The following is a 23992-nucleotide window of genomic DNA, read 5'->3' on the forward strand; positions in this document are numbered from 1 at the left end:
TTGTCGGGCTGGCTGTGTAATAGTTTGCTGAGCCTTGGGTATGAATCAGCGGCAAATAGGAAGACTGGGTACCAGTGTTTTGAATAGGAAACGGCCTTCGATTTGAAAAAGCGCACGAAACACGAAAATAACACTCCATCCACCAGTTTACGAGCTTAATGGTCGGAACCTAAAGACTAACCTTAGAATGTCTCAGAGCAGTAGACCCTCTCGGAGTAGAAGCTCCTATTCGAGAGGTAACTCTGGAGACAGCACACTTTTATCAAGCGACAACGAATTCAACAACACAAGCGCCGATGTTGACTCGAGTTCGACTCTCCTCACCTCAGCTTTATCTACTACACACGGAGAAAGCGACAGCGAAAGCAAAGTCACAAAGCAGATGATCGAGCGTAAACAGCTCCTGCATGACCTAGAATTACTCAAAATTGAGCTCAGTCAAAGGAATTTAATCATAGATAACATGAAAGCAGAGCATATGAATAAAGTCGAGGAGTTAGAAGAGCAAGTATCTGATCACAGACACGCTAAGCAGATGATTCAAGCCCGACTAGAATCGCAGTTAAGATTACAGCAAGAGGATTCTAGGAAAAAACTCGAAAACATGAGACAAGAGTTGAACTCTATTATGCGAAGACAGCAACAGCTAGAGACTGATAATGTAGGGTTACAAGAAAAAGCTGGGGACTTGAGGTCAAGCTTAGAAAATCTTGAACTTCTTTCTGGCGAAAGATATTTGGAGCTGAAATCCACTGTACCTGAACAACTCAATTTGAAAGATTTTGTCGCTGTAAGTTTTAGTAACATTGGAAATTGCTTGCTGGTAAATTTGTCAGTTCAATAATATACAATGCTGTATGTGGTGTAACTTATGTTTGTGGGAGTTCAAAAACGTTTCCTTGTACAACAGTGACCTTAAGGTCTTCGTCGGCAGAGGGGTGCATACACAATGGGTGCATACATTGACAACCCATGTGCTGAAAGCATACATGTGTGCTGTCACCGTCGTAATTCTGAAAATCTGTTTCAGATCTGGTTCACATGTCTGGCTTTTTCTGTGCTGGACTCAGCTCATGGAAAGCACAACCATCTGAATCAATTAAGCTCCTCAGAAATATTTTTAACTTTGTACCAACTCAGTCATCATAATTTTTATGGTCATTTGCTCACAAATATAACATTTTTGAGTAGGTACTCCTTATTGACTGAGTGTGCAGATCATCTGGGGGTTTATGGGTAGGATTATTTGACAATCATTTCATGGCCCGAAAGAAAAGCTCAACAGGCTCCAGATGTTCTTTCATGGCAAAGCAAGCCTTGTTTTCTGGGGCCGTCCAAAGAATTCTGGAGGACAAAAAGGTCTTCATTGTGTACATTGTTTTGAATAAGCATTTCAGAGCGGGTCGTTCAGAGATGTAGGGCCACTTAATTAATCAGTGAGTTTGTGTGTAGCACCATACTAATATAATAATAACTAAAATAGCCATGATTGCATTGATATTCTCCTTCATATTACATCATCACCTGGTCTGAGTTAAGCGCTCATGCTGGGTGATCAATCTCTATGAGGTCATTGATTATTACTGAAGTAATTTTGTGTAGGTAAAAATATATGAAGCTTGCAACCCATACAAGCTTGAGTGTGAAAGCCAACAACAACAAATTGACTTGTTGTCTCGAGAACTTCAAAGCAAGATTGAAGAGGCTGCTTGTTACCAGAAGGTATGCTGTGACAAGAGGATCAACACATACTTTCTCAATACAAACACTTTGAATTAAATTTAAGGAGCAAACTATTGAATAAAGGAAAGAAATACTATGATCTAAGGAGGAGAGAGACATAGCCGTAGCAAGCCCCCAATTATTTTGGGGGCACGATATGTACAGAAACATTAAGTAAACAATGGGGGGCACAGCCACGCCCCTACTGGTCATTTTCTTATGATTTTTTTTTAATATTGGGGGGGGGGGGGCATGTGCCCCCAGTGCCCCACCCCCTGCTACGGCCCTGAGAGAACATAATCCACTAAATAGATAAGAAACCTACTCACTCCATATCCTCGCTACAGGCTTGATATGTCTTTTTAATATTTTCATGGAATATTTGCATAGGAAGCAGAGCAAGAACGTGTATCTCGATCAGAGTTAGAGTACCGGGCCCAAAGGCTTAACCTCCAAATAGATGACTTGAAGTCACGCCTCAACAAGGATACTTACCAGACCTCCAATTTTGATAACATCAGAGGGTAAGCATTTCTTTAGCCGTAACAGCTTAACGGTTGAAGAATTTTTTATAAATCAGGCATGATAATAGAGCTCAACATCCGATACATTTTACTCTGAATTTAAACCCAAAGTATATGTATCAGTCTCATGACCTCCGCTAAGGAGCTAGAACCCCTTCGATCTGTAATTACTGGAGGCGTAATTAATAACGAGCATGGATACTCACTAAGATCCGGCAGTATGAATACCTACAAACATATTTCTGTAACTAAACGCTTTGGTGACTTTGTTACTTATCGGTTTCTGTAATATTATAACGCTATATGTGCTGGCCCTTTGCCTTAATTCAGTCTGTAATACTGCCATGGCAATTGAATAAAACCCCCTATCTATCTATATCTATATTATGTTTTTTTAGGGAAAGAGATTTACTAGATAGGGAGGTGATGGACCTCAAGAAGACTAATACAGTTCTAGAAGCAAATCTGAAATCAAAAATAGATGAGCTTGGAGAGTATCAGAAAGAGGTTTGTTTTAAAGAGATTGACTTACTGTAAATGCTACAACACTAACAGTAACATTAAATTGGTTCTTTGGCTCTATAAATTTTTTTTTTAATTCTCTTGATTTTTAAGTGTTTAGAAAGGATTAAGAAGTCTGTTTTTTTGTTTCTAGATGCAAGCGACTAAGCAGTCCCTGGCTTTGCTGAAGCAAGACAAAGAGTATCTAAACAAACAAGTGCAGGAGCTCAGCACTCGCAGTAGTCTAGCAGAGGAGCAGTTAGGACAAGTTACCAAACAGTTGAATGATGTGAAGCAGGCAAGAGAAGAATTGTATGAGAAGTACATCAGTACTAGGTGAGAGACTAGTAAATCAGTGATGATTGAAAATATGTATGAGAAATACACCTGGGGGGGGGGGGGGGACTTCGAGAATAACAGATGGGGGTGCTCGACAGCAAAATTAATTTTAACTCAAGGGATAGCACTAAGGGCATGGTCAAAAACAATTCTTACCCCTAAGAGATAGCCCAATTGGTGTGGCCGAAGGAATTTTTAACCCTAAGAGATGGCATTTAAAAGACAATGCCTGTTTTAATTGGCTGATGGATCCCGTATTGTTTTGCTGCGGACAATAAAGCCTGTAGTATCAACCGATCGGTCGACTTTAGCGAGAGACACCCTACAAGATAGCAGAATCGGAAAATTCCTCGTCCCCAGGCGTGAAAACCCCTAAAAGATAGCAAAATTAGAAAAATCCTTAAACATCCCCTAAGAGATAGCAGTTGGTAAGAATTTTAACCCCCAGGAAAATACATCAGTACTAGGTGAGGGGGAGACCATCTCAGTGATTATTGCAACTGAGCAAAAGGCAAAAAAATAAAACTACTCTGTTTTCAAAGAAGTATCAAATATTATATTATTGTTAAAGCCGCATTGTCACCTCTGGTCGATTACCTAACAATCGTAACAAGTTTTGATTCCAAGTTGATTCTACCAAGCTTGTCTCTGGCCTTTCTATTTATATGATAACTGCACTAAAAGTATTGATATCTTTTATTTATTGTGCAGAGAACAGTACAAGTCCGAATATGAGGTGAAGCTGAAGGGAGAACTGGACCAGATAAGTCTCAAGACACAAAATGAGCTAGAGAAGATCAGAAGCGACACTCGTGATATGTATGATCGCGAGAACAGGTGAGTGAGTGAAACTTGTGATAAGACACGTCAGTGACGTGCATCATGTACAATGACAAAAGTTCAGTGACATGTACAATATGTGCGAAAGTGACTTTTTGTGTTGAGCCATATTTAGAATGATGACAGAGACGATTTTGGTCAGATGCTAGAAAGGATTGCATTCAATCTACATATTGTGGTCACTTGAGTTATAAGTCATTCCTTGATCCAAAAACATGGACATTCTTGTACTGGCCCGCATTCAATGTTTTTATTTTTGTTTTCTAAAGTTGTCAACTGCTATGCAGTGATCTCACAAATGCTATTTTCAGAAATTTGCGGGAGTCTCGGGACAATGCAGAAGCTGAAAAGCAGCGAGCTGTCAACAGCGAGAAGGAAATCACAGAGAGGCATAACCAGCTTCTAGCAGAGTAAGAGAACACACTTTATGTACATATATAGAACTGCATCTGTTGCCACACAGAAAATGAGTAAGATATTATCATACCCAACAGCCGGAAAATATGTAACATATCTAATGCAGAAGCTAGGATAGCCTACTCACAGCTGTTTACTCAGTGTTCCTTGGACAGTGGGTTTAGCCGCGACTGTTATATTGTTTTGTTTGCCTGGTCCTACGTTTTAAGCTCCTCAGCTCTTTTGCGCCTAGCATAATAATGATGGAGTTTCTACTTTATCAGTGATTAAACACCTATATATGTCTGCAAGCAGGCTTAAAATAAAAAAGCAGTTGGACATCACAAAAAGTGATACCAAATTAATCCAGATATTTGCTATCCCACTAACCCGCCAAGTCACCCCGCCACCCTCCCCTGACTATACGGAGATTAGGCAACGACAACGGCAACGCGAACGAGGGCACAAAACAATAATATATAGCGGAGCTCCAAACGACCAAATCTTTGCTTATTTTCGCTTAATAATTTAAGAAATATTGAATATTATTATATTTCTGTGTTTGACGGACGTCAACGATTTCACATATCATCCGACCAACTTGTTATACAGTACCTCTTCACCTCTCCCTTGACATCTACATGACAACAAGTGACGTCACAAATAACGTGACCATAATTTTGCACCTCCCTTGACACATACATGACACCTGCCAAGTTTGGTTGTCATACGATGGGACGGACAGACGGACATCGCGTCACGAAAACTCGAGTCGATGGGTCACCACCAATATTTGTTAACATATTTGTTTTGTATACCTTATTACACTTAATTTTCGCGACGTCAAAATTTCGCGATTTTGAGAGGCCGATATTTCGCGACACTTTATTTTCGCGTTTCGCTATTTAATAAAAAGCAGGTCACTTTTTTTTCGTGATTTAGCGACTTGGGGATAAAAAAATCGAGGAAAACAAGTGAAATTAAAATGTACTTTAGTTGTACTCACTTAACTTTCGCGCATCCCAATTTTCGCGACACTTTATTTTCGCGTCACTTTGATAATGTGTCGCGAAAATTGGGATGCGCGTGTAATAAGGTACCACTTTTTCTTAGTTCTGGAGCTCCGCTATAAAAGTCAAAGAAACAGACGTGAAATGTACTCTGTCTGATACATTTTAGCCGTACGCTGTCCTTCAAACTACCAGACGTAAAAACGTCAAGTTTCGCGGTCTAGCGTCCTCGCTAAACGTGTGCGCTGAAAACTTGTTTGCTATGTTAGAAATAAGGTTCAAGGCTTGGCTGTAATTCTAGGGGGACCACTAACGAGTGAATTTTATCGAAACTAGTTTTAAAACAAGAAAATAGAATTAAGCGCTAAGCGTGGACGGCAACGGCAGGAGGGAGAAGATGGCCCCAAAAAACCATTCATGCTTTGCGCTCAATAAAAACTAGTTTTAATAGAATTCACTCGTTTTTTTTTTTTTTGGTTTTGTTTTTTTGTTTTTTTTTTTTTTGTTGTCCCAAAAAACTAATACAAGCCTAGAATCTTATTTCTAACATAGCGAACAAGGATAGCCTAGTTTTCGGCACACACGTCCCCGTACTCGCTTGACCGTGAAACTTGGAGGTTTCACGTTGTAGTTTGAAGGACAACGGCTGAAATGTATCGGGCAGAAGCCATTTCAGAGTGCTTTTCGCGTCTGTCTTTTTGAATTCTCAATTGTTTTTGCCGTCGCTGTTCGCGTTGCCGTTGTCGTTGCTTCCAGCAGATAACAGCTAAATGAACGCGTGAATTTTGACCATAGGTTCAGTCAGCTCCAAGTTACATCAGACGGCCGACAGTCTGAGCTGCTGAATGAATTAAAGCTGAAGCAGTTTGAGGTTGACAGACTCCAACTGCTGCTAGACGACACCGCTAAGAATTTGAAGCAGGCCCAGCTGGACTATGAGAAGGCGGCCACCAAGAACGAGGTGCGTGGATATCACGTGAATACTCACGTGGCGCACACGCACCCTTCCCCACATCTTCTCACAACTCTTTGCGACGCGCGAGTGACATCGAGGATAAAAACAAACTTTGCCATCTTGTTTACAATTTTGACGCCTGGGGTCGTTTCTCAAAACTCCCGGTAATATCCGGGCACGTTAGGGTACAGGGAGAGTTTTCGGAATACTTTTCCGGGCGAGGAAGAGCGTTTCTCAAAGCTTGCGGTAGCGTCCCGGTTGTTTACGGGTTCCCGATAAGCAAATTATAATTTTTAGAGTTAAAAAATAGATTGGCTAAATAATTATTGAATATCAATAAAAATCGTAGATTTGTCGATGTCTGTAGACAACTGGTACCCTAAACAATGCTGTGGCATCGGCACTTTTCAAAAAAAAGACAAAGAACAAGTAGATAAAGTCTCATTTTGTAGCAAACTTCCAATACCTTCGCAAAGCTGTTTTCATTTTTTTTAGGCGCACGGTGACAGCTAAATGTCAAATCATTTGACAGAAAAGAAACCTGATTGGCTGGTAGGGAATCCCATAAAATGATGTTAGCCGTGATTGGCCCACTTCTTTCCGGGCAGTGACAACTCGATACAACTTGAAAATGGCGAGATTTAATCGGAAAAAAGCACCAAATTGGATAGTTCAACTTGGCCAATTCTAGATGAATAGTTGATCTATAACTTCAGCTGAAAATATTAAGGAAAAACATCGTTTTGGGTATCAATTATCGCACTAAAAGTAATTCCCGGTAAGTTAACGGGAGCTCAAGTTACCGGGCGAGTTACCGGGATTTTTTCCGGGCCCGACAATAACGGGCGTTTTGAGAAACACCCGTAAGTTTATTGGGGGCTTACCGGGTGACTTTCCGGGTTTATCGGGACTTTTGAGAAACGACCCAAAAACAGGGGACTTGCGCTAAAAGAACACGTGACCTTTTGGGTGGCAAATTCAATCCTAAATAAACACCGAAATGAAAGCGCCCGTCACGCCAGAGAACGACGAAAAAATATCAAATATTGAAATGAAAATAAACCCTTTCTGAAAAAAAAATGTTTTTGTTACCTTTTGTTGGTTGCTGTTTCTTTGACGCTAAAAGCCTGAGCGCGCGCTAATTTGCTACCCAAAAAGTCACGTGATCTCTTAGCGCAAGTCCCCTATTACATGATATCAAATTGTGAGAAGCATCTGAATATACTCATACGTGACACTCACATGATAACTCATACTAATACTGTAATCACACAAAAAAATACGCTAAGAAAACTTATGAAAATCTGTCTCATATTTTTCTACTTACCTTTACATCTGCAACAGGCCCGCATTTTCTGTGCATGTTTTAAACTGTCATTTTTTCCCTAGGTTCTCAGTAAGGAGTTCTATGCGCTACAGAGGTCGTCAGACAAGCGCCTGACGGAGCTGGAATCGCGTTGTACCGAGCAGACTACCAAGCTTGGCGTATACGAGGGACTGGAGCGAGAGCTAGATGACGTCATTATGCAGGCTGCCGAGAGTAAGTACGCATGCGTCATGAGCCGCCCAGTTAGTTGATGGCGTTATGGCAAACATTCAAAATATTTCAACGCCTCCTAACTCGTGAAACATTTTAACTTATAAGCCCTCTCTACTACGCAGTATTGAAATTGTCATTTATCGTATTTTGGCATCCCCTAATACGGGTCTTTGCTATAGTTGACTTGGTTGTTAGCCAACTTGCTCCATGCGGCCCTATTACTGACAGTTGTTCAGCAAGTCTTTTAAAAACAGCCTCTGTCAGCCGGCATTTCGCCATCCAAGCAAAGTACCAAGTATGAAAGAGCATCCAATTCAATCGGCTGATTTGGGGAAGCAATCCGATATTATCGATTGAATTTGGTAAATAAAAAATTAAACTTTGTTTTTAGATGGTTATTTCGAGATTTTAGCACATTATACAATACAATACAATTATCCTTGTTTATCGAGGGTAGAATATTAAATATTAAACGTATTAACAGTTTTCTAAAATATGGCCCTCGTAAGCATTGTAAGCACTGTCACTGTCGGTGGTCACTGCCAGAGGGTTTATTGCGTCCCCAGTGGTTCTTTTGCGTCCCTTCGGTTCAGGTAAGTGTAGTGCAGCTTGAAGAGACGGGACCTCCGCTTTAGGGTCCTTATACGAGAAGACTGGAAACACGGAAGAATAACTTCAACTCACTTGTGACACAAATTCGAACCAAGGCAGGAACCCGGAAAAATCCCCCAGTTTGAGTCAGGATTCAAACCTGAGCCACAGCGGTGAGAGGCCGACGCGCTAACACACTAGGCTACCCGTGTTTCCACAACTTGTATGACGATTATGCGCCTTCAAATATTGAAATGATAGCAGAAATAGTTGTGATTTCACTTTAAACGTTTTGTTTGTTTTGTAGTTGATAATGAGGCTGAGGCTGAGCGAGTTCTCTTTGCGTATGGATATGGCGCCAACGTCCCAAGCACGGCGAAGAGACGAATGCAGCAGAGGTATTTATTGTATACCACACACATCACATCGTGTCATGACCCCACAGTACCTTTTCATCTCTCTTGTATTACTCTCGTTTACTTGCTTGACGGGATTTTTGTGTGACAGGGTTCACTTTTATGTGTGTGTGATGGGTTTCAATTGTGTGAAGGTTTTGCTTTTGTGATGTGGTTTACTTGTATGAAGAGGTTTTCTTTTTGACGAGGTTTACTTGTGTGGCGGGGTTTTCTTGTATGACATGTTTTTTTTAATTTTTTTGGTGTGACGGCAGGGGCGGATACAAGGGGGTTGATTGGGTGGATATCCACCCCTCCCCCCTTTTTGAGAAAAAAAAAATTGAAAAATCTCTTTATTTGGAGAAAATGAATGTCTGAGGGACGGGAGGTACTGTCCATGTTCCTTCGCCTGCTTGACTTTGCTGACGCGACAAATTGAATTCAGCGTGAATATTGTAAGATCTATGAGTAGTGACCTACCATGATCCACTGGATCAGTTATAAGCTGTCTATCTGGCCATCATCCACCCCCTATTTAGAAATCCTGTATCCGCCCCTGGACGGTGTTAACTTGAGTAACAAGGTTTACCTGCGTGACCCGTTTCACTTGTTTGACAAAGGCTTCGCTTGTGTTATGGGCTTCACATGAATGACGCGGTTTACTTGTGTGACTGATCTTTTGAGTTCCGACGCAAATATATCAATGCAATCAGGATTCAAAATTTCAGTAGCAAACTGAGCCCACTTAATTAACACACTGTAAAATTAATAAATCAATTAAATCAATCCTTCAATAAGAATTGCTTTTATTCAGGGATAATTTTATACCACCCCACCCCCTGAACCAGTATGCTGGACGTTTTAAAGCAAACTAAGGATAATATCCATTTTAAAAGTATGTTTTTTAAATTTGCCTCCCTTTGTTCCAGTGTCCATCTTGCGCGTCGTGTGCTTCAACTTGAGCGCGCCAACACATCCCTGAAAAACGAGCTTGACCGCGAGACCAAGAAACGTGATCATCTAGCTCAAGAGGTTAGTCTGATGCTCTCTGGATATCACACGTGATCATCTAGCTCAAGAGGTCAGTCTGATGCTCTCTGGATTCCACGTTTGACCAACTAGCTCAATAGATTTAGTCTAATGTTCTCTGGATATCGCGAGTGGCCAGCTAGCTGAAGAGGTCGGCCTGATGCTCTCTGGATACCACGTTTGTGTTACTACAGCCTTGTGTTACCGATGTTTCAGCTGGGCAATGCAACGACACTTCTAAACGAGGCCCAACAGCCGTACAACTACCTGATCGAGAGTATTCGCACACGTGACCAACAGAATCAGGGCTTAAAGGAGCAGATCGCGATGTTACAAGACGACCTCAAGTGAGTTTGTAGGACTTCCCTGATTTCGTCATGTAGACTTGCATATATTCAAGAGGACGACCACAAATCCGTGTTTCTGATATAAGCCCATAAGGTTATGTCCCATATTCATAAGAAAGCTTTAAGTAAATATTTTTCCGTGAAAGTATGGCTCTAATAAACCTTGGTTAATTTAGAGGAGGAACAGGGTTTAAATGGGGCGACTGAAAAATATTTCATTGTCTGGTGGGGTCTCCTCCCATTCCCCACTTTTCAACCCTGACTTGGTTGATTACTATGATTTCCCGAGGGAAAGGGGACTTTCTTTTCATGAACACCGCAGAAATGACACAATTTGATGACAAGAAATTAAAATAATTCTCTACGACTAAATAAGAAAAAAAGAATAATGCTCTGTATACTGTTTTAAATCTATTGACATTGACTTCCAGGAAGGTCAAACAGGGGCGGGACGAGTTGACGAAAACTAAAAATGAAATGGCGCAGGATCTCGAGCGACTCTTGAACCAACGAGAGGTGAGTCAAACGGGTTGCAGGGCCATAGACAAAAGAATTTGCCATTTTCCCCACGTTTATTCTTCCATTCCTTTTCGAGTAGCCGGTATATGTCGATGGCTTGCTCAAATACGCCATTCTCGACCTTAATTATTCACGAAAAGACAAAAAAACATATGGTGTATTGATTCTAGGAAAGTCCATGATATGACAAGTTGTGTGTTGATTCTAGGAGATGTGCGTGGTGAGAGAACGGCTGAGTGTTTATTCTAGAAATTGTCTGTTATTAGACAAGTTTTATGTTGATTCTAGGAAATGTCCGTGATGAGAAGAGTTGTGTGTTGATTGTAGGAAATGTCCGTGATGAGATAAAGTGTATGTTGATTCTATGGGTATGACAAGTTGTGTGTTAATTCTAGGAAATGTCCGTGATACGTCAATTTGTGTTTTGATTCTAGGAAATGTCCGTGATGAGACAAGTTGTCCTTGGATTGCAACCAACGAAGCCAAAGGCTCCTGTTACTCGTACCTCAACCGCTGTCCACGCCCCGCAGGCTCGTGCACGCCATACTGCGGTACTGGACACGAATTATACAGCTCCAAAGCCCACAATATTTGTAAGTTTAAGGGTATCTCGTAGAACCCAATCTTATGATGGTGATGTCAATACCTATTTTGTGGCAATATTAGTGATGGTATTGTGACGTTGTAACGACTATGATTATGGTAGTGATAAGTTCGTAAAGCTGATGATGCTCGTTATGAAGTTAGTGGTCTTGATGGTGATGATGATGGTGGTGGTGGCGGCGGCGGCGGTGGTGGTGGCGGCGGTGGTGGTGGTGGTGGATCATGATCATCATCATAATCATCACCATCATCGTCATCATCATCGTCACCATCATCGTCATCATCATCGTCATCATCATCATCATATGGTGGCGGTAATATCTTTATTGGTGACTCTTGTCGTATTTTTTTTACAAAAGACGCGGTCCGAACCACCATCGTGGTACAGAAAGCTCAAGAGCAAGAGATAGCAGAAGATGGTAGGAGATAGCAGGTGATGTCATCTGAACAATTTGACCATATCTTGTCCAGAATTGTATTATATATTTATAGAAAAATTAATAAGAATGTTCAAATTGTTGAGTGCGGGAATAAGCAATGCTTTTTCGGATTGTTTTCTCTTCTTATATATGCATATTTATTAGATTCTAGTGAGAATTGTAATATCAGGCTGGTAAAGGGGGGTATGGATCACGTTTCACGGACCGGGCAAAATGGCGTTTCACGGACAGAAAAATGACCTTTTAAATCGTTAAATCACGTTTCACGGACGTCGAAATTGGACGATTTCACGTTTCTCGTAGGGTGAAAAATGGCCAAATCTCGTTTCACGAAAATACCCTTTCCACCCTATAATATAACAAAAACGCTTTCTCTGCGTATAGTTTTAGTTTTAACAGCACGTCACATATCGTGATTTGTTCGGTGCACTTATTAATAGTCTAAACAAACAAAAAACATTTTTTTCAATGAAATTCAAGAAATTAGCGCGTTAGGGAAGGGAAGGGCCACAATGGCAGAGTATTTTCATATTTGTGATAGAGTATTTTCATATTGTTGATTAAACACATCAAATATTTACGCTAATTTGCGTTCTGACGACTAATGGGTTGAATAACAAGAAGTGTAAAACGCTAATTTGCTCACCCAAAAGGTGTGTCATTCTCCCATTATGGATTCAAACTTCTTGTGTCCTAGACTGAATAAAATATCATCTGCAACGAATACCTCAGTTTCATGATGTGTGTGTTAACATTCTGCTGTGTCTGGAAACGGAAAACCCGTTTGATTACTTCGGCAAACAAAACAAAAAGAACAGAATAAAAATATAGATGAAAAATAATCACCATGCAGGCCCGTACCCAGCGGGGTGATGAGACTTCCAGTTAACTTTTTGTAGACAAAACTGTTAAGCATAAGCGAATTAGATTAAAAAGCATTCTAGCATGCCAAAAATCTAAAATCCAAACGTCTTGTGGAAGTCTTGTCAAAAATATTTTCTCTTCGTCAACCATTACTTTAATTTATCGCAAGTTTAGCCTTTGATCATTATAGCGAACTTATGACGTAATAGCCTCGTTTCCAATGAGCTTACGCCCAGGCGCCCTGGATCGTTTAGCCGGCCGTAATTATTCTAGAAACATTGCGAAAAGCGCGCTTACGAGCGCACGTTCCTCCAAAACTCGGGAACAAAGTTACGCGTGAGCTTGTACCATTAGAGAAAAGAAAAATACTGCACTAACAATTTCATTGTAGAAAATGCACATTACTCCTTTTTCAAGTGGCATATGCACACAATCCTACACTTATATGCGTTACATTTGATGGGGTGTTATTTCTTGGAAATTTATGTCTGTAACGAGTTGAAATTTCTTGGAAATTCCTGACATGTTATTTGCTTGTTGCTTTGCTTACTCCGCCTATTTGAACCTTATTCCTACTGGATGCAGTAATAATATTGATAAGTTATTCGTCTGGCTTGCTTATCCATCTTTATTTCTACAGAAATAAATACGCATGAGCAGCGGCATCCTTATAACTGCGACTTGCACTGACAACGTTTTTCAAAATGAGTGTATATACGTTGTATTCAAGGCATTGTACCATGCTTTGCCATTGAGATATAAAGGAATTTGAATTGAACAATTCAAAACAGCGGTATTATATTTTTCTAATGATACGAGGTCACGACTAACTCCGCCCTGAACCTTTTAGGAACGTGCGCTCGCAAGCACCTCATTACAATGATTCTAGAAAGAGGACGGATGACATTAAACCGCTGCTTCACAAACATTCTGGCCGCTATATTACCTGGAAATTACCAGGCGGTCCTCGCCAGACTTATAAATACCCATTTCGTGGGCGTCTGATGCATTTATTTTTCTCGATTCTGTTCAATGTGACCTCCATAAACAAAATGAATGTGGGCGAAAAGACCGAGAACTTGCACGAACGATTTCGTGCTGATGTCATTAAATTCCCCGCAACAATAATAACAAGATACTAATTTTTCATTAGCCGCTTTCTTTACCTCGTCAAAGAGCTTTGTGTTTCTGATGTCATTTTGAGGGCTTATTTTGCTGGTTTCGGGGTTTTAACACAAGCTTTGCTAACATTTACCTCTCTGGCGGGTTATCAGAGGGTTCATTTCCAGCCGTATAAGACTTGTCTTTGTTTTGATTTTTTGCCCCATTATTCGCATGCGTACCTCACTTTGATAATTTATTCTTTATTTTATGAGTACAGATACATAAATAGACGAAAAAAGTCAGCGGTTAATTTGTTTATCTCAACTGTGCTGCCTTCGTACAACGTTTGCTAAATGGCTGTTTTACAAGAAGAGCTAGAGGGCGGTTGGTGGAGCGAATGATTCGTCCGTATTCAATAATGATTTCCAGCGAAATCACATTCGGACTAGTTCCGTGGCTTACTGAGCTGAAAATAGGCGCTGCTATTTCTGGATATGAGAGACGTGATGCTTGTAGGACTGAAATAAGGTTCAACTATCGGTAAAAGGGTATTCGTCATTGGCAGCAGACAAAAATAACATCCGTGTATCAGTGCTTAGCCTAGAAAAGTTCTGCCCTTTTTCTGTCTCCAGCGGTCTTGTCTCATTTCATACATTGCTTCACATTGTAGTTTGCTTGCCATCTCACAAATAGCTATCTTCCCCTGATAAGATAACTGAAAATAAAGCATGGCATTAGCTTTTTGTACCTTTTAGTATATTTACATGCTTTTAAATATTTTCGGCCAGAATATGCAAACATAGGGTGGCTGGCGTTCTACACTATACGGTCACGGGATATCTGTTTGTATTTTCGTTCTATTTTCCGGGTTTCGCTTTTTTGAAGTGCGGTATTGGACTCTTCTGTACTGCTTTGTCCTGCGTTTTCGGTGTGTTTCTAAACGGTTTGCGGGTTTTAACCTCCTTTTTTAGCCCTCGTGCCTGGTGGGTCACAGTAAAAGACTTTATGCCAAAAGTCATCAAAGTAAAATAGTGTCACCTATACCATTGCCATATAGCCCACTCATCTACCCTAGAGTCTGTGTCTATTCTATTCGCAGGTAGGAATAGCGAACGTTCATATAGGTAGGAATTGGAAACGTTCTTATAGGTAAGAACAGGAAACGTTCTTATAGGTAGGAATTGAAAACGTTCCTTTAGGTAGGAATAGGAAACGTTCTCATAGGTAGGAATAGGAAACGTTTTTATAGGTAGGAACAGGAAACGTTCCTATAGGTAGAAATTGGAAACGTTTCTATAGGTAGGAATAGGAAACGTTCCTATAGGTAGGGATTGAAAGCGTTCCTATAGGTAGGAATAGGAAACGTTCTTATAGAGGAATTGAAAACGTTTTTATAGGTAGAATTTAGAAACGTTCTTATAGGTAGGAATTGAAAACGTTTTTATAGGTATTAATTGAAACGTTCTTGGGTAGGAATTGAAAACGTTTTTATAGGTATGAATTGGAAATGTTTTTATAGGAGGAATTGAAAACGTTTTCATAGGTAGGAATTGGAAACGTTTTAACGCCCGAAAATGGAATAAACCCGCAAATGTCATATGGTTTTACTCGCAAATGTAATCACACAGGAAGCGCGCGTTTGCTTCCGGTCTCCACGACGTCCCCGAGGATGAAATGTTATGGTTTTGAATTAAATAAAAAAAAAAAAGTAATTTTCAGTCAGGCACCGTTAGTTTTAAGCCTACTATGGACAATAAGTTCTTATAGGTAAAGTAGGTGTCTAACTTTGCATTATACAAATATTTTTAATTATTGTTGTTATTGTTAACAACAAGGGATCCAAAATGGATCAAAAGGGATCCACCATGATAAAGTAAGAAATAAGCTGTGCTAAAAGTAAGCTGTCATTCGCCATTATAAGCTCTTTGCATACATGTGTTAAAGACTCTGGACACCATTTGAACATATTACGCTGTGCTAAAAGTAAGCTGTCATTCGCCATTATAAGCTCTTTGCATACATGTGTTAAAGACTCTGGACACCATTTGAACATATTACGCTTCTCGCACGACGTCTTGCAATTCCCCGCACGAGGCTGGCATATTGTGTAAGAATATCTTAACGTTCGTTTTTCACTGGGGCAATTTTTAAATGATAAACAATTTCATTATAATTACTATAAAGCGCCTGTAAGGCATTAAAAAAAAAACAAATAACTGTCATTATAATCCTTTTTTTTTTTAACATTTCGATGTGGTTTATAAATGTGTCATTTCGTGTGAGCTTGCCCCGTGCCTTGTAAAAAACATATACGGAAAGTGGCCATAAAATGGCTATTTCTCTAACGGCGAACCACCCGAAATCCGCTCTGAACGCAAATAGTTATTGCTAAAGTTATTGCTTTCCTTTAGGAACGGGAACCAGTAATGTAATTAACGGGTGGGGGCGCCACTCTCTATGACCATATTTCTTTGAAAGAAAAACTGTTCTCCACCCCACTGATTCTTGAAGAGTTTCCCATTTGAACCCACTTATTTGAACCCTCAAGCTATGAATAGCTTAGTTTGTATTAACCCTTTAGCATGATTAAATCCGGATCAGGATTTACAAGGCTTTTAGCAGAATTTTGTATAGGCGTTATTAATTTATGTCTTTGTTTTTTAAGGTTATGTCTAAAAAGTTATGTTTAGAGGTGGTGACGTTTTTGTTCTTCTCAAAATTAACCTGACGCATTATATCTGATCTGACTGATAAGAGTTTAAGTTTATAACAATTATTTTTAGGTCCTGTAACACGTACGGTTTTTTGTTTCTGTTTTCTCGTCTCGCAAAAAAATATTGATGGTTGCAAGTTGTCTTAGCTGTGACACCACCTCTGCAACTTGTTTTTCTTTTCTTAAAGTGTCACAAAAAGTAGATGACTCACTTTTATTTTCCGAAACAAATGTTTTTAAGTCGCAGGCTAAACCTCACGTGTGACATGGCGCGTGCGATTTTCAATTATTTTTAGGGGGGAGACAAGTTGTATGGAAAAAATCGTACGTATGACACGGCCTTAAATCTGGTGATGGAACTAGTCTAGAGATGAATTGCCAAATTTGGTTATGTGGTTCGCTAGATCTGTTGTTTTTAATGTTTGTCAAGGAGAAAACTCCATGTAAAACCACAATATCTCAACTCCAGGTGTTCCTATGGCAGTAGGTGGTAGTCTTTTGATATTCGCCGTCCTTTCGGTTTTTTTCCCATGATTATGTGCTACGTTATGAGCTGTGTTCATCTAATATTTAGCAAGCGCGCGTGTGAGGTCATTTCGCCAGATGCTCAGCCGTGCTACAAATTTCATTGGCTGTACGTTCGCTTGTTTTTATCGCCAAGACTGGTAAATGAAATCCAATAACGTCTTTATAATTGAAAAGGCCTCAAATAAGCTTGATATCCAAGGGTAGCTTTCAGCATGATCTGATTTGTTACGAAATAGACGAACAAGAGCAGTAGCGTTTTACCTTTTATAGTGATTCACGCTCTCAAAGTGATTTGATGTACGTGAATAACGACCTTACTGACGCACTTTAAGACGCCTTTTAGACGTATACATGTCCTAGATGTTAGCACTTTTGTTATAAATAGCGTATACTTAATGTTTAATATCTTGTATTTGCGCCGAAGATCATGGCAATAAATTTTAAGGAACAGATGATGGATGTTTTTGGGTATTTACGCCGAAGATCATGGCAATAAATTTTAAGGAACAGATGATGTATGTTTCTGGACATCGCCAATCATAGTGTTAAAGGGGCCAAGTAGTTTAAACTTGCTAGAAATAATAAGACGTATTGTTTCTTCTTCTAGTAAAATCTAGAATTTAAGTAAAATCTAGAATTTATCATGTTATTGAAAGACTTCTGCATGATATCTTGTATTGTCCATTTTTTTATAGAATATAAATATTGTTGTGTTTTGTCCATTTTGTCCATCTGCCTTTCCATCATGCTGTTTCCCAAAAACTTACAATTCATCCCATTTATCTTTCTCGATTAGACCAAATCTCTTATCCGGTGTTTGTTCTGCTTACCAACTTGTCATAAATCGTATCCAGTGTTTTAGAAGTAAGATGATTTTGTCGTTGATTTATTAGTTTACTAAAAGCATTTTACAAACCACCTGTTGCGCGAGCACTATAAGCGATGACTGCTTAAAAAGATGTCTTCCTTTCTCTGATTTATTAATACTATATAAACTGTTTGACACACGCTTTTAGATATCGATTGCAAATCCTTTCTTTAATTGTTTGCCTGACCTAAAAGTTCAGATACTATTAAGTGAAAATGCCATGACGCCGAAGATCGCCTTTTATCTTCATAGCATAACGGAAGTCAAGTTTAAAGTCATTTTGGACGACAAACTAAAGAAATCAGTCTTTTTTTTTTTTTCATTAGCAAAAATATATATATATGAACGAGTTTGAAAGATAGCGTGTTATTTTGAGATGTGCGTTATTATTTTTTTGTTTTTGTTTTACTTTTATTAAATTTTTTTTTAAGTAAAGGAGTAGAGTATAGGATTTGATTCCTTGCGGGCACGTGTGTCAAGGGGGATGTTATTCTCCTCTATCAGGTCGTGTTTCGTAAACCCTAAAGATGAGTGTCAAGATATCTGATAGATATATTACCAAATCCGTGACATTGGGTGTTTAAGATAATATCGTGGTGATATTATAGGATAGCGCTCTTGTCGTTTGTTTAGGTTTGAAAGGCCGATTGAAGGAGGAAAACCAGTCGCCTTAGATTGAATTAACAGAGTGTTTCCTGTGGGTGATTCGAGACCAGGTACATTTGTAACGTAAGTCTGTTTCGACCTGTGATCTCCTGTGATTGTCGGCTTACAGAGCTTTTCCCTTCAAATAATGAAACCCTCTTTTTTGAGTGCCTTTGTGTACTACCACACACAATAGTTCCCCTTATATAATCCAGCTTTTCAACAAAACTGTGCACATTTTCCCTTGTAATATGTTTTTCTAGTTGTGTTTTATATGTTTGTGCCATCGAGGGACGGACACCTCAACGGCTCGTTACGAGAAGGCGTAACTTAACTATGAAAAGAAAAGCTATTTTGATAAGAGCCCAGTTCTACTACTCGTCGGGACCTTCAGTTTTTTTTTTTTTTTTTTTTACTAGACATTTTATTTCTCTTTCCTCATAATTGTAAATTCTGAATTTTGGAATTCATAAAATCAATAGGAGTATGTAACGTGGCCGGGACATCATTTTAAAACGTTGTTTGCCGATGTAATTATGGCAGATACTTTTAGGTATTAGGTATCTGATGCTATGTATAAATCACTAACTATTAAAACAGAGTAACGAATTCAACTAGAAATCGCTCGTTCTTTTTTTTTTGTTTGCGATTTTTCTATCACCATCATATTTTTTAAAGACCTATAGTTTTGCTGCTGAAATAAATTCTAACGAAATTTTAACACATTGACGACTTCGAGTACTACAGTAAAATATGACCTAGAAATTAGCCAATTATCTAGAAATAACCAAGAAATAGCCTAGATGCCAGCTTGAAATAATGTTACAAATCATATCTGATTTTTTAAATCCCTGTTAATATTTACCTTGGTCATATCACAACAATAAGTTAGCTGGTTTATTATAGTTTATTGGTGTTTTTGATTATTGTTAAACGGGTTTCTATAACAAGAAAGCTCACCTTTACTGAAGCCTGTCGCTTGCCGCTATTCATACTACCAGTAGTAACACCCTGGGTTGCAGCACTGCACGAAGAGATCAAAGACAATAGAAACATGAAGGACAGAGCGAGTGTGATACTCCCTTGCATGGCTTTCATCTTGTACGAAGGCTTAGATGTGCAAGCCTTTTAAGTACTGCCGCCCGCTCCGCGACTCAGCTGTGTTTGTGCTTCTGCGTGGTTTCCACCTGCACTCGCGCACACAAATTGATATTTAATTGATTGTTGTAAATTGTTGGCAGAAAAAAGAAGACGATTACAAGGAAGGAAGAGGCAACTAATTTATAGCCAGTTGAATCGATTCTACCTCGCGAAGGTCTAATGTTTTGCTGGGAGACTGCATTTGGGAACCTCTATTAAGAAATTTCCTCTAAGAACATGTGGAGTGTTTTTTTTAACACTCTGTTGTCTTCACGTGTGGCTGTATTTTGAGGGCGTTGTGACGTTTACCAAAACTAATCAACTAGTCGAATAAGTTTCCGTTTTTCTCGAGGGCAAACGTCTTAACTAACTATAAACACACTGCTGGGTGACCTATAAATGGTGAAAAAGAGATAAAGATCCATCTCGTGTGAAATGCTGTTATTTATGATACAGGCCCATAACAGTTGATGAGTTGCTCCTTGTTATGCAACGATTGTTTAATCAGACCAAGCGGCGGGACTCAGTAGGCGACGGGCCGTGGGGATTCATGAGAATCCGGTCATTTAGCTACCCGCGTGTTTCACAAACACACTGATATTTTGGCACAAAAATCGCCACTAGTGTTCAAATATAAGTGTTTATAAAAACCCCAACAATCATAGAAACAAACAGCACAAAGTGTTCGCGAGTAATGACTAAAATGAGAGAACCCCAAGCCGAATGGACGATAGAACGTGCAGGAGACCAGTTGTGATGTTAGGAAACTCAATGACTCCTTGGTAAGATTTCCAGATGTTTTCCAATGTGATGTTCTTTTTATTCATGTGCTGCCGGCGGGTCAGCGTGAGATCTGCTTGTCCAGAGAAAGAGAAGTAGGGTAGCCATATAAATCACCCATTCACCAATCATTATACGTTCATGCGTGCATAACATCGCCTAGACTTAGAGGCCACTTTTTCAATGGTTTTATTTCCTTCTCTTGGTCTGCTCTTTATTATCCGTCATCTGTTTGTAATGACTTATCATTTAAAGCGCTAGTCCTTTAATAGAATGACATTTTATGAAATAAATAATCATTTTATTTTTGTTCTACTTCAGATGTTGTGGGCCAATTGAGCCATTCTTACAAGGCTATGCCCCTGAATTTTTCTAGAGACCCCCCCTTTTCCCACACCACCTTAAGCTCTTCTGTGGAACAAAGTTACTATGAAGTACTTCCCTGAATGAAATTTGGTATATCTGTTTTCATTCTTAACGCTATGAATACCGAGGTCATTGTCCGGGAGAACTCACTGGTAGATCAATAAGGAACGAAACTAAATATCTTTAAATGTGTAAAGATAGCATGGGGATCAATGTTTTGTGCCAAAATATCAGTGTGTTTGTCAAACTCGCGGGTAGCAGCTAAATGACCGGATTCTCGAGAATTCCCACAGCCCGTCGCCTACTGAATCCCGCCGCTTAGTCTGATTAAACAATCGCTTGATAAGAAGGCAGATCGAAAATTTGGGTTTACATTCAAAGAACAAAATGTAAACTTTATTTTTTGTATTTACTTCTTTTGACGGGATTGAGAGTTCTTTAACTACGGCGTGGTTTGTTCCATCTTCGGCGAATAAAGTTTTAGATTTTTTTAGAATATTCGTTGGATTTAGAGGGTGATCCTTATGCTGAGGGTATGAGGGTGAATTTTATGCTGCGTCATTGAATGTCCTTCATAGTGCTTTCAAATTAGATCTAGTTCCCAGTCCCCTTATTTTATCCGTGCGCTCAACGCCAAACCTGAAGCTTTAGATAGCTCTACAACGCAACTGCTAACAGGCACATATCCAGGATTTTTTCAGGGGTTTGCGCAGTCATTGGTATCTTATAGAAAATAGTTAGTATTCGACGACTCTTAAATAGGGGGACCTTTAAGCAAGGACGGCTAGGATAACGAGCTCGAAAAAAAATCTATTCCCATTGGCGTACAGTTCCACTCCATTTCCAAAGGAATAAGCATAGTGTAGTCAGAAACATAAAAATAAACTAAGGGCATTATTTCCGCAGTAGCGAACGTAGTTAGAGGAGTTTACAGTGCAAACGCCCGCGTCCCCAATTGACCGCGAGTTTTCACTTAGTGGTTTGGTGGTAAACGGCTGAAATTTATCAGACATAACGGATTGTCACGTGCTTCTATTTGAATTCTGAATCAAGTTCCATTATTTTCTCGTCTTCGTCGTCTACGTTGCCGCCACATTCGATTAAGGTCCCTAATAAGAAATGACTCACTTCTTGGCGGTCGAGGGTGTGTGTTCCCATCCTACGTACACGCTTGAAGTGAGTCATTTCTTATTAGGGACCTAATGTGTACACATGAGGAAAATTTGATTTAGAACCACTCATGGTCGGCTCGATAGCTAGCCCGCGTAACAAGCGTTTCTGTAGAGCGAGCGAAGAGTATGGCCGCGCGAAAATGGGGCGAGAGCAAAAAAGGCCATACTTGGTTTTGTTCTTTATTTCCCTTGAACTCCACGAAAAATCCTTGCTACCCAGGCTACTCGATAGCCGAAGGTTAAGAACCCCTTTGGTCTTTGAATAGCAAACTAGATGACTGTATTCCAGTAATATTACAGTTTAACCTTGAACAAATTCGCAATGTACTTTTCTCTTCGAAAAACCTTTTTGTGGTTACAAATACACTAATATTATAATTCTATTACTATTTATGTCGGCCATCTTGGATTCTATTGTTATATAAAAGCACAGTCTCTACGGCTGCAAGCCCGACATTACGTTTAAACAGAGCTGGTGATAGTGCCCAAAGGAATTATGCTTATTCGTTCGATGTAATTCTCCCGCTACAAGTTCTGTCATTGAATAATGATTGTCATTCCAAACGAGCATGGTAAACTACGATGTGAATAGAGCGCACAAACCATTTTATTCTTGCGATAAGAGTCATAACTACAGGGCCGTAGCAGGGGGTGGGGCACGCCCCCCCCCACACACACACAATATTTAAAAAAAATGACCAGTAGGAACGTGGCTGTGCCCCCCATTGTTTTCTTAATGTTTTCCTATTGTGCTCCCCCATCTTTCGAGGCTTGCTACGGCTATGAACTAAAACCGAGAGCATGCGAGATGGACTTACAGAATAACCAAAGATGGAAATGACATATGTCTTTGGTCTGAAAAGGGAAAGACAGACTTGGGCTTTTTAAAACAAGAGCAGTTCGTTTTCGTTTATTTTTACACCTATTTCCAAATACTCTGGAAGTGTAAAATGGAAATTAGCAGTTCTCTTAAAAAAAATACATTGGGTCTCGTCTTATTTCTACAAAATACACGAAAATGTGGACAAATCATACGATTAGTTCTTCTAAAAGATCATTCATACAATATGCAGCAGTCAGTAAGTCAGTCTTAGAACTGTCATTTTCAATTTGCCATTACCATCTGCACCGGGGGCGTTTTCGAAATGGGTGTATATTTCCAAAACTAAACCTGTCACCACCAGAATTTTCACAAAAGGAAGTTTGATGCAAGCAAGCTGGCAGCTACAGGATCGAAACGAAACGAACGAAACCTATCAATGACTTGATCGACTAAGTTATATATGAATAGCCAAATTAAAATTTTATATTTTTGGTTTTTGACAATTAAGTTGACATGATGACAGATAAGGGTCAATCCAATCTCTAGGATAATGATGGTCTAACAGTTTTTGGATTATTTATTGGCACAAGACAAATGCGTTATAACGTCTTTTCTACGTATAGATAATTATACCAGGTAAAATAATCAAATTGAAATATATATTATGATAAAGTTGATAGCTAAAGCCTAATGGTTAGATGATGAATCGTCACATACGAAATATAAACTTGAACTATTTTAATAGGTTCCTTTATGAAATAGGATGTGCTTTAGTCAAGTTCCGTGACAATAAAAAGTCACTGAACATCACAGTCAAGGATCATTCCTTGTATAAGCTTAATAGGTTTATAGATAAAAAATAATTTTAGCTTTCAGATAAAAGTGCTTGTAATTATGATGGTGAAATAATTCACTTTACTTTTACTATGCTACCTTGAAAAAACAATATCAATACATAGCGCAGCCCAGCTGTTTTATAGCGCTTAGTCGAGCTTCGAAAGCGGACACATTCGCGTGTGTGGAAACTATGTCTTGGGCCAAATTGGTAAAAGTAAAAAAAGATCTCTAAGCATCCCCGATCCAAACACCCGGTACCGAAAAGATTGCGTTGCTACAGTGCTATAATCCATAGCCGTGTGGTACCCACAAGCCTAAAAAAATGATAAATGCTATATAAACACAACGAGATCCTTTTTAGGGTCTGTTTTTAACTCAGTGACCCCTCAACCAGCCTGTAC

The 23992-nt window shown here is 39.4% G+C and overlaps 1 protein-coding gene and 1 long non-coding RNA gene across 5 annotated transcripts; one reads left to right on the plus strand and one right to left on the minus strand.

Annotated features, from left to right (window-relative positions):
* Nucleotides 1-72: 72 nt before the first annotated feature.
* LOC5519228 (progesterone-induced-blocking factor 1) lies at nt 73-12475 on the plus strand. Of its 3 annotated transcripts, XM_032364006.2 has the most exons (15): nt 74-790; nt 1603-1722; nt 2113-2246; nt 2645-2753; nt 2902-3083; nt 3798-3923; nt 4238-4336; nt 6128-6293; nt 7677-7827; nt 8726-8816; nt 9743-9845; nt 10059-10189; nt 10621-10705; nt 11143-11301; nt 11671-12475. In XM_032364006.2, the coding sequence occupies exons 1-15, from the start codon at nt 188-190 to the stop codon at nt 11719-11721; spliced, it is 2310 nt and encodes a 769-aa protein (XP_032219897.2). In that variant the 5' UTR covers nt 74-187; the 3' UTR covers nt 11722-12475. The 3 variants fall into 3 exon arrangements, with proteins under 3 accessions (XP_032219899.2, XP_048589380.1, XP_032219897.2); XM_032364008.2 differs by lacking the exons at nt 11143-11301; nt 11671-12475 and adding an exon at nt 10997-11044 and having other exon boundaries at nt 73-790; XM_048733423.1 differs by lacking the exons at nt 10621-10705; nt 11143-11301; nt 11671-12475 and having other exon boundaries at nt 73-790; nt 9743-9894; nt 10059-10190.
* A 1484-nt stretch (nt 12476-13959) lies between these two features.
* On the minus strand, nt 13960-20742 carry LOC116603057. 2 transcript variants are annotated; one of them, XR_004290457.2, is made up of 3 exons: nt 19780-20119; nt 19434-19660; nt 13960-14434 (listed from the first exon to the last, which is right to left on the minus strand). It is a non-coding gene; the product is annotated as an uncharacterized LOC116603057 (long non-coding RNA). The 2 variants fall into 2 exon arrangements; XR_004290456.2 differs by having other exon boundaries at nt 19434-20742.
* Nucleotides 20743-23992: the final 3250 nt, after the last annotated feature.

Source organism: Nematostella vectensis, chromosome 10 (genome assembly GCF_932526225.1).
Source record: "Nematostella vectensis chromosome 10, jaNemVect1.1, whole genome shotgun sequence".
Classification (NCBI taxonomy): Eukaryota; Metazoa; Cnidaria; class Anthozoa; order Actiniaria; family Edwardsiidae; genus Nematostella; species Nematostella vectensis.

Coding starts and splice junctions, on each gene's coding strand:
- LOC5519228 (XM_032364006.2), top strand. CDS start 188: ATGTCTCAGAGCAGTAGACCCTCTCGGAGTAGAAGCTCCTATTCGAGA. Junction 791..1,602: donor ATTTGAAAGATTTTGTCGCT/GTAAGTTTTAGT, acceptor AATTTTGTGTAG/GTAAAAATATATGAAGCTTG. Junction 2,754..2,901: donor TTGGAGAGTATCAGAAAGAG/GTTTGTTTTAAA, acceptor TTTTGTTTCTAG/ATGCAAGCGACTAAGCAGTC.